The sequence below is a fragment of the Colossoma macropomum genome, unplaced genomic scaffold (genome assembly GCF_904425465.1).
Source record: "Colossoma macropomum unplaced genomic scaffold, Colossoma_macropomum, whole genome shotgun sequence".
Taxonomy (NCBI): domain Eukaryota; kingdom Metazoa; phylum Chordata; class Actinopteri; order Characiformes; family Serrasalmidae; genus Colossoma; species Colossoma macropomum.
The window spans coordinates 4,327,525-4,337,986 of NW_023494807.1; the positions used below are offsets into that span (position 1 = coordinate 4,327,525).

Below are 10,462 nucleotides of genomic sequence, written 5' to 3' on the forward strand. Positions count from 1 at the left end.
AATTTCAGTGTTTGTTAAGAAGCCATAAATAAGGTTCTCTTTAGGGTTTGTCTAATGAGCATGTTTGCTACATGCTATGTACTGTTTTAAAATAATAAACAAGCATCGATGATTTTTGGTGGATACGTATTCTAAAAGTATTTTTCTAAAAATGTAAAAAGTAACTGTATTCTGAATACTGTCTTTACAAAGTGCAGCTTGGACTGAATACAAGTACTTAATTTTTGTATACATATGTATTCCATATTTACTGTATTGTATTCATAAATATGCACCACTAATTTTGAAATCTAACCGTGTGGCATTATTCAGAATTTGGCCGCTTAAATGGGAAAATAATACTAAAAATCAATTTAAAACCAATGAAATTATTTAAGTCTATTTGTAGTTATTCAACCATGCATCATTGTTTGTATATTCATTTAACCAATAGAACCCAAGAGGGAGTGTGTTATCGCGAAATAACATCACAGCTGTTGTGATTTGGTCGCAGTAGATCATCACAGCCATGATGTTATTGGCGATAACACACTCCTCGAGTGTTCTATTGCTTTTATACAACAGTTAAATAAATCAAGTAATAAATTAATAAACCGGGCCGTGAACGCGGCGTTTAATATGTTTTAATGTTCGCAGTTCCTTCCACCAAATTATAGTTCCTTAACGAGCAGCTTGTTGCTACGTCACAGTAACGAGCCCCACCCACTCGCTGCATAGCTGGCAGTTCGTTCTCCAGATCCTTACACTAAACTCCCAAACTGTCATCACCACTGAGCAGCTTTTTTGCTTTTTTATTGCAGCAGTTTTATGGCTCAGTCTGATTTGGTCAGACTCTGAAGATCAGACTACACGTTTGACGAATGGTATTGGGTTCATTTCTGGCTGATTCCAGGTTCCAGGTTGTTTATGTGTCACAGCTGCTGACTGAAAAGCTGCTCAGTGGTGATGACAGTTTGGGAATTTAGTGTAGCCTCATCTTCAGAGTCTGACCAAATCGGCTGTCGGTCAAATGTGATCTTAAAAGTGTCCATTTTCTGCTTGTGGCAAAGTAAGAAGTAAAACTGTTCAAATGGCTTGAGCGTCTCCTACAGCTGTCAAAGTCGTTGCTTAGCAACGGCGTCTCAGCGGAGTGAAACAGTGTTTGTGAAAAACCCGTGATGTTATGGCGAAATAACAGCACGGCTAGAACGCCTCTCAACCAATCAGCCTGCGTGGCCGGAACTAACTGTTGTATAAAAATAAATAAATAAGGAAAACATTAAGTTTTAATCAAGTAGTGAGCTTTATAGATTGAACTATGTCTGTATGTTGACTGATTTAAAGCAAATCTCATATAAAAAGTGGTACTTTAGACTGTGCAGCTGTTTTGATTTAACATCATTTGCTGAGTTGAGAACACCATCCTGACTTTTCCAAGTAAAAAAGTACTATGAAAAGCACAGTGTTTTCTGCCCAGTCGAAATTCCCTGCTGGAACTGATTATAGTCTACTGGTTCCATATGTACTCTTCTTCTTATACTTTGATGTATTGCCATTGGAATATTTCAAATTTCACAGTTGCCAAGTATTGTCATCAACCAGAAGAAACAGCAGCAATTTATGAATTAGTTGAGTAATGTTTTCAGTATAAAAGCACAAGACTGTTAATGTAAATTCAGTCAGTGTAATGAAAAGCCTGTATAATATAACCTCCTGCAGCATCTACAGCCCACAGGCCTCTCGTTTGGCTATGACTAATAATAGGTGTCAGACAGTTGACATAGACATCTGAATAAACATCACTGCATAAATGAGATCATTTGAATAAAACTGCACCTTCTGAGGCTGTTGCACAAGCCAAGTAATCATCAGTGCATGAGCACAGGTCTTATGATATTAAAGGGAAATACCACCAATTTTTCAAATTTCCTGCATAATTAAATCGCTGAGATGTAAACGAAGTCATGTAGAAACCAGGAGTCGCAGTGTCTACAAAGGAGTCACAATGTCTACAACACAAATCTAGATGTCTTATAAATCTTATTCCCTATCCAAAATGACCAGTGAACCTACATGTGTCTTCTAACTTGATGGTGGTAAAAACGATTCTTTAGAAAAGGCTACAGTTCTATATATAACCATGAGTTCTATGTAGAATCATTTCATGCTTAAATGGTTCTTAGCATGGTGAAATCGTTCTTCAGATTAATAGAGAATGTGTAGCGTATGATTCTATATAGAACCCTTTTCAAAAGGGTTCTGTAGGGCACCAAAAAGGGTTCTTTTATTAAAACAATGTCAAGCATGTAACAATAGAAGGAGCCTTTTTTAGTGTTATATAGGACCATATTCCACACAACCAATCTGAAGAACGCTCTTATGATGCAAAGCAACCTGTAATCATGCAAAGGGTTCTTTGAGTGTTCATGGTTCTATATAGAACCAGTTTCTTTACTAAAGAACCTTTGAAGAACCATCATTTTTTCAGTAGGTAGAAACATACATAACATATTCTTCATCAATCTGAAGAACGAGTTCACCATGCAAAGAATCATTTAAAGATGAAATGATTCTATATAGAAATCATGGTTCTAAATAGAACCATTCCCTTTACTAAAGAAACCCCCAGCATGTAATTAACCTGTTTGTTTTCATCTAATGTTACATTATTGTCTTTGTTTCTATTTCTCCAGTTATATATGTCCTAATGTCTGTGTCGGCCTCTGCCACCTGAATGTAAAGTGTCCTTAGGTATGACTACATAAATTGAACTCATTTTTGGTATTTTAAAAAGATTTGGACGTCTGTTTCCCATCACCGCTGTGGTGAACAATTCGGACTCAGCAAGTTTCTCTAGAATGGAGCGATTCAAATCAAACGACTCTGAATTATGTTCATATCCAGCTGATTTAATTTGGGGGAAATTTAGAAAAGTGGGTGGAATTCCCCTTTTAAGTATTGCTATGCATGTACTTAAAGGGGAACTCCACCAATTTTTCAAAAATACAACATAATTAAATGGTTGAGATGTAAACAAAGTCATCCAGAGTGATCTGATGTGAAATACACCTACATTTTAGAGAAGCTTCCTGAGTCAGAGCTGTTTACAGTGGTGGTGATAGGAACCAGACGTCCACCTCTAAAAGCTCCCTCACAGAAAGTTACTACATGAAATGGTTAGATATGTACAGCCTGATGTCTGACATTCCTTTATGATAGTTTTGTGATTAAGTTTTGCCGTAAAATGTATTGGAATCCATTCGTGGTGGAGGGATACAAGCTGGGTGCTGCAAGGCAAAATAGTTCACAAAGAAAACGTAATTTTTCAGATTCATGACTATTTTACCATCATCAGCATCACGTATAAAGCTCAGAAGACTCGTGTAGGTTCACTGCTGGTTTTAGATAGTAAATAAAATGGCTATATTTGTGTTGTAGACATGGTGTCCCCTGGTTCCTATCACCACCACTGTGTCTGTGAGTCTCTCTACAATGAACCATTTCACATCAAACCTCTCGGAATGACTCAGTTTACATCTCAAGGACTGAATCATTCAGAATTTTTTTTTTTATTCCCCTTTAACTCTGCTTTACATAGTCAAACACTATTATTTCAATAATGCATGTCGCATATTCAGCACTGCATCCTGGCATGATTATTAGAGAAAACCTCACCCTCAACTCAAACCGCATCACCCTTCAGATTAACATCTTAGTGTAGCATGAAGAGATAAACACACTGAAAACAGCATCGAGATGAAATCTTTTAAGTTCTACAAACAAAATCGATGCATTTTTTGAAAGCATCAGGTTTTCTGTGCACCGCGCTCCAAAGTAGCAGTGCGCCATCTAGCGGCAGATGTGGGTAAGAATTAATATCTGCGGGCTGTTTGAGAAGTGGGAAGTGACTAATAGCAAACGTGTCTGCTACATTTCAGAGCTTTGCACGTCAAATTCCGCACCCCGCCGTGATTTATGGGGCCTAAAAGCTCCCACACAGCGCCCAGCCGGAGCTCCTCTCCCTCTCGCCGCTGTGATGGTTTGAATCCAGGCTCGTTCTCCGGGGGGGTTATATAAACTAATCGCGTCGCACAGCGCTGTGAGTAAACTGCTCCTCAACAACAGACCGGATTAACGTGGATTATCTCGCCTCGGTATCTGCGTGACCACACGTGCAACACAGACGTGAACGGTAATGCAAAACTTAAAGACAAGGAACAAGGATGAGTATTAAAAGTGGACTCCAGCGTTGGACGCATCATTCAGGCGACTTGGTCAGGAGAACTGATTTCACTGGATCTGTGGATGCAGGCGAGTTGAACCACAGACCAGGCTGAGGGACTCGTCCAGTTACCGCTGATTCAACACAAGTAGGAACTTTTTCCTCCCTCTTGGTTCATCATGTACGTGTTTATCTCCAAATGTGTGTGATTCAGCAGTTCACTCAGATGTGGCTTTTAATTTGCTTGTGGGACTTGGAGTCTTGAGTGGTCTGCCTAGACCTCTTTTGGCCACTTTTGACCACTTTTAGTAATAGTAAAGCTGTTTTTAAAGGAACACTATCCAGCAGTATGAAAAAGTAGAGTGAACTGTTGTTGGATTAAACTTTAGTGGTGTGTCAAGACCTGTTTTGTTACATGTTTGATCACAAAACTTTTTTTTTTGTCCTTTATTAATATTTTGAAAGGACTTTTATCAGGAACTTGACGCCACAGTATAAAAAAGTAGAAACTTTAGTAGAAGGTTTATAGGTTTATAAAGTAGAAACTTTAGTAGAAGGTTTATAGGTTTATAAAGTAGAAACTTTATAAACCTATAAACCTCTATAAACTCTATAAACCTGACATGTTGGAAAAAAGAAAATGAAGAGAAGGAAGTTGTTGTTGGAATATACTTTGCAATAAGTTGTTGTCTGCCTAGACCCCTTTTTTGTAGTGTATCTGTTTAATCGAGAAGTCGTTTTGATACGTGTTTAATTACAAATATTTTTTTTTTTTATCCTTTGTTCTTAAAAAATGTAAAGGACTTTTATCACAAACTTTACATACCGATATGAAAAAGTAGAGTAAGTTGTTGTAGGACTATATTTTGGAGGTGTGTTAAGAACCTATTTGTTATTATTGATTTTATTTTTTATTCTTTATTCTATTTTTATAGGGCTTTTATCAAGAACTCTACATACTTGACATGTTGCAAAAAAGAAAATGAAGAGAAGTAAGTTGGTGTTGGAGTATAAATTTCAATATGTTATTGTCTGCCTAGATACCTTTTGACCACTTCATTATTATTATTTATTATTATTATTATTATTATTATTATTATTAGTTAATTAAGCTATTTAATTTAATATTTTAAGTCATTTTGTTATCACCAAACTATTTTTTATCCTTTATTAAATTTTTTATGGACCTTTATCACAAACTCTACACAACAGTATAAAAAGTAGAGTAAATTGTTGTTGGACTGTATTTTGGTGATGTGCCAAGACCCTTTTTGATCTTATTTTTAATCTTTATTGTAATTTTTTACAGGACTTTTATCAAAAACTCTACAAACTTGACATGTTGCAAAAAGAAAATGAAGAGAAGCACATTGTTGGAACATATGGTGCAATAAGTTGTTGTCACCTTTTGACCACTTTTTTTTAAGTTGTTTTGTTACGTATTTAATCCCAAATTTTTATTTCTTTATTCTTAATAATTTTTAAGGACTTTTATCAGGAACTCTACACATTTTTCTACATAACTAAGTGAAAAAGAAAAGTAGAAAAGTACATTTATTGCTGGACTATACTTTAGTGGTGTGCCAAGACCTGTTTTGTTTTGGTGTTTCATCTTATTTTTTCATTTTTTATACTAAATTTTTAAAGGACTTTATCAAAAAGTCTACAGTCTGGACATGTTGCAAAAAAAGGACCACTTTTGATCACATAACTTAGGACTTTTATCAAGAACTCCACTTATTCTACATGAATGATTGAAGAAGAAAAACAAAAGAAGTAAATTGTGGTTGGACTCTACTTCAGTGGTTTACCTAGCAAGAGAAAATGCTCCTAAGAGAACACAAGTCAGCAAAAAGGAATCTACACTTTTTTGCGTGCTGATCAGAAGGAGTTTCTCAAAGAGGAGGAAAAAAATCCACATCTGTTTTTTGGATCATGGCTCTTGAGTGCATGGTGAAGCCTGGGGTTCTGCTCTGTCTCGTGACCCTCGGATTTTCTTTTTCTGCCCTACATAATACCTCCAGCAAATATGCTCCAGTCATGGAGAATATGGAACAAGGCAAACGTCAGGAGGAAAAGTACATGCCATCATACGTTCACCCCAACCTCTACTTTGATTTAACAGAGGTGAAGCAGCTGACAAAGAAGGCATCCAGCACGCACGGCCACATTTTCAGAATTATCCAAAATGCTGTCATCACCATGCTGGAGAACCCAACTCTCTACCTGCCTCCAATGAGCCATGAAGACTTTGGAAAGAAATGGAATGAGATTTACGGCAACAACCTGCCACCTCTTGCTCTGTACTGCCTTCTTAAACCCGAGGACACTACCGCTTCCCAGTTTTTAATAAAATACATGGATCGTATGTCGGAATATCCAGACTGGATGGTGAGCACTGCTCCACACGATGAAGTTCCAATGGCACACTCCCTCACTGGCTTTGCCACAGCTTACGACTTCATTTATACCTATTTGGACACTCAGCGAAGGGTTCGGTACCTGAAGAAGATCCGAGCGGTCACTGAGGAACTCTGTGAACTGTCCAAGCATAGAGGTTGGGGCAGGCAATTCCTGCAGAACCACCAGACCACAAACATACTAGCCATCCTGACTGGAGCGATTGTGACTGGTGAGCATAAAGACCCTGAAAGCATGATATGGAAGCAAATTGCAGTGAACTACATGGAAAAGACTATGTTCCTCCTGAACCATATCGTGGATGGTTCCCTAGATGAAGGTGTGGCGTATGGCAGCTACACAGCCAAATCCATCACTCAGTATGTTTTCTTAGCTTTACGTCATTTTGACATTGACAACAGAAGGAATAACTGGCTGAGAGCTCACTTTATGTTTTACTATGCCACTGTGCTCCCGGGCTTTCAAAGAACGGTGGGCATTGCTGACTCCAACTACAACTGGTTCTACGGGCCAGAGAGTCAGCTGGTGTTCCTGGATGCGTTTGTGCTCAGAAATGGTTCCGGAAACTGGCTTGCACAACAGATCAGAAAGCATCGGCCTAAAGACGGGCCCATGGTGGCATCTGTAGCCCAGGGCTGGGCTACTTTACATACCGAGTTTATCTGGTATGATGCAGAGCTTTCTCCCAAGCCTCCGCCTCATTTTGGGAAAGCAAACATGCATGTTTTTTCAAACTGGGGTGTGGTGACATATGGAGCAGGGTTACCTTATGCCCAGGACAACACGTTTGTGTCTTTTAAATCAGGCAAATTAGGTGGACGGGCTGTGTATGACATAGTTCACGTGAAACCCTATTCATGGGTTGAAGGGTGGAGTAACTTCAATCCAGGCCATGAACACCCTGATCAAAACTCTTTCACTTTTGCACCAAATGGACAGGTCTTTGTCGCTGATGCCTTGTATGGGCCAAAATACAGTTACCTTAACAACGTGTTGGTGTTCGCCCCCTCCCCCACCAGCCAGTGCAATAAACCATGGGAGGGGCAGCTAGGGGAGTGTTCCAAATGGCTTCGATGGGGAGAAAAGGAAGAAGGAGACAGCTCTGGTGAGGTCATCTCGGCATCTTCACACGAAGACACGCTGTTTGTTAGTGGCGAAGCTGTGTCAGCCTACTCATCAGCTATGAAGCTGAAGAGTGTGTACCGGGCTCTGGTCCTGCTCAACTCTCAGACTTTGATGGTGTTAGATCATGTGGAAAAGCAGGAGCAGTCTCCGGTGACTTCATTCAGTGCCTTTTTCCACAACCTCGACATCGATCTCAGATATGTGCCTCACATTTCTTTAGACAGGTACAGGGGAGCTCTGATGGATGTGTGGGATGCCCATTATAAGATGTTCTGGTTGGACAGTCAGGGAGCCAGTCCGGTTCCCAGGATACAAGAAGTGGAACAGGTCGCTGAGTTCAAGAAGAGATGGACACAGTTCATAAATGTGACCTTTTCCATGGACAGCTCAGTCAGCAGGGTAGTTTACCTAATGCATGGCCCATTTGTCAAAGTTTCCGACTGCAGGTTCATTGACAATGGCAAAAATGGAGTTAGGGTATCTGTTACTCTGAATGACACAGAGACTACTGTCTCCATTGCCACAAATTACAAGGATATAGGTGCCAGGCACAGCTACTTGGGCTTTGCAGGATTTGCAAAAGCAGAGAGCAAGCACAGGATCATTCATTTTGGTCAGGGAATCCAAACTTTACCCAGCCAAGAAAAAAGAGAGTCTTCTTTTGATGTTAGATTTGTGTTCAGCATCATCACATTATGGATTCTGTGTTTTGCTTTTGTATTTTTGTCCATTAAGAGAAAGTTCAATGTTTCTTTCGGTAAGCTAATCCGATTAATACTTATTTCAGTGCTTTTTTTCTGGGTGCTGGAACTTTTGGTAATGTCACATAGTTGTGGGGAAGTCTTGTGTGGCATCACATGGCAGGATCTTTCTGTTTCCGATGAGGTAGTCACAAGAACCACAATACCCGATGACACCCCAGATCCCCTCCCATTCATAGTCATGACGTCTCTCCCTGGCTCTGGGGCAGAGATTCTTCAGCACCTTTTCGACAATAGCTCTGACTTTGTGTACCTCAGAATCCCTTCTCCGTACCTTCATGTACCTGAGACCAACTTTGTGCTGGACTCTTTGGTGGACGCTTGCGAGTGGTCCAGAGCAGATGCCCAGAATGGGAAGTTCCTAGCCATTCAGGGATGGTTCCATTCCATGATGCACAGCATCAGGATGCACCTACAGAACATTCAGCTCTACAAAGGCAACCTTGAAGCAGGGAGTAAAGTCAGCAGTGTTCAGGGAACCAGCAAGAAAAGTAGGAAGCTTTTGACGGATGCTAGGGCAACTATGAGGAGGAGACCAGCAGACCGGGATGTGGAGTATATTAAGGCGCTTCGGCAACACTTGGTGACCTACCCGAATGCCTGCCCTGTGCTGAACCTCCGGAGTGGGAGCTGGTCCCTAAAACTGCCCTTCATTCACGAGGTGATCGGGCGTTCATTACGCTCAGTCCAAGTAGTGCGAGACCCCAGGGCATGGATCTATCTCATGCTATACAACAGCAATCCGAGCCTTTACAGTCGTATAAACATTAAAAAGCACTTGCTTAACGTTGTGAACCAGAGCAACATGGAGGCAGGACAGGGGTGCACTAGGTTTGACCCAGCATTTCAGCCTCTGCAAATAATCAGTGGTCAGCCAGACGCAAACCCCGTGCTGCTGCTTGCTCATCTTTGGCTGGCCTACACCTCCGCCAGCCTCAGGGCAAGCACGGACCTGCCCCCTCACACCTATCTCAGGGTGAAGTTTGAGGATGTTGTGCTTTTCCCTGAGGAGACTGCAGGGAGGATACATGAATTTCTTGGCATACCTATTGCACCAGCTGCCATAAATCAGCTCACTTTTGCAGCATCCACAAATCTGTATCATCTAGCTTATGAAGGGGACATATCACCTGCCAAAATCAACATGTGGAGAGAAAACATGGCCTCTGATGAGATCAAACTGATAGAGGATATTTGCTGGCCTGTCATGGAGACACTTGCGTACCAAAGACATGCAGTCATGCACCATTAATAAAATGCGAGCTGATTCAACACTGACCTGATTGCTGTTTGGAATAAAATGCAGAATAATTTGTACAAAAATATGACTTTTTAATTCAGTTTCTTATTCTGTAATACCAATGAGGTGAGTCTGAACTAGTTGATTTTGCAGTCAGATTACAATCAGTGACAATTTTGTTTATGTACTATTACTGTTTTAAAAGTTTGGGATCACTTTTCACTAGTAGGAAATCAGTTTTGTCTAAAATAATTCTAATATGATGCTACTATTTTATAGGTTTCAAGACGTTTGTTGGAAGTGGTACAATCAAGAAAGCTGCATAGCTTTCAAAATTAATTTATAATAAAATTTGTATCCAGAATGCCTTATGTTTGAAAATAAGGTGACCAAATCTCACTGATCAAATGGCTATTCATATTCATTTTGTGACAAGAAATGAGTATAAATAGATATCTAGAGTTTAAAGTGGTATAACTAGGATCTTATGGACGCCCATATGAAAATGATTTTTAATACATAAAGAATTTACAATGTAATCGGCTTGTTTACTCGCTATTATGTCTCAAGTTGACGCTCTAAAGTAGGCATGTCAAACTGGGGACCTTCCGGGCCAAAGTGCTGTGGAGCTTCGCTGAATTCAGTTCATGGAGGTCTTGCTAATTAGTTGATGAGCTGAGTCAGGAGTGTTTGATGAGGTAGCATGCTGAAATC

General features: G+C 40.0%; 1 protein-coding gene across 2 annotated transcripts; it reads left to right on the forward strand.

Moving 5' to 3' along the window:
* Window positions 1–3,882: 3,882 nt before the first annotated feature.
* Window positions 3,883–9,818, forward strand: dsela (dermatan sulfate epimerase like a). Of its 2 annotated transcripts, XM_036556675.1 has the most exons (3): window positions 3,883–4,349; window positions 5,137–5,193; window positions 5,918–9,818. In XM_036556675.1, exon 3 carries the CDS (start codon window positions 6,137–6,139, stop codon window positions 9,758–9,760), a length of 3,624 nt encoding a protein of 1,207 aa, XP_036412568.1. In that variant the 5' UTR covers window positions 3,883–4,349; window positions 5,137–5,193; window positions 5,918–6,136; the 3' UTR covers window positions 9,761–9,818. The 2 variants fall into 2 exon arrangements, with proteins under 2 accessions (XP_036412568.1, XP_036412569.1); XM_036556676.1 differs by lacking the exon at window positions 5,137–5,193.
* The last annotated feature ends 644 nt before the right edge of the window (window positions 9,819–10,462 follow it).

Bases quoted from the DNA above. Each gene is read 5' to 3' on its own strand.
- dsela (XM_036556675.1), top strand. From the start codon at position 6,137: ATGGCTCTTGAGTGCATGGTGAAGCCTGGGGTTCTGCTCTGTCTCGTG.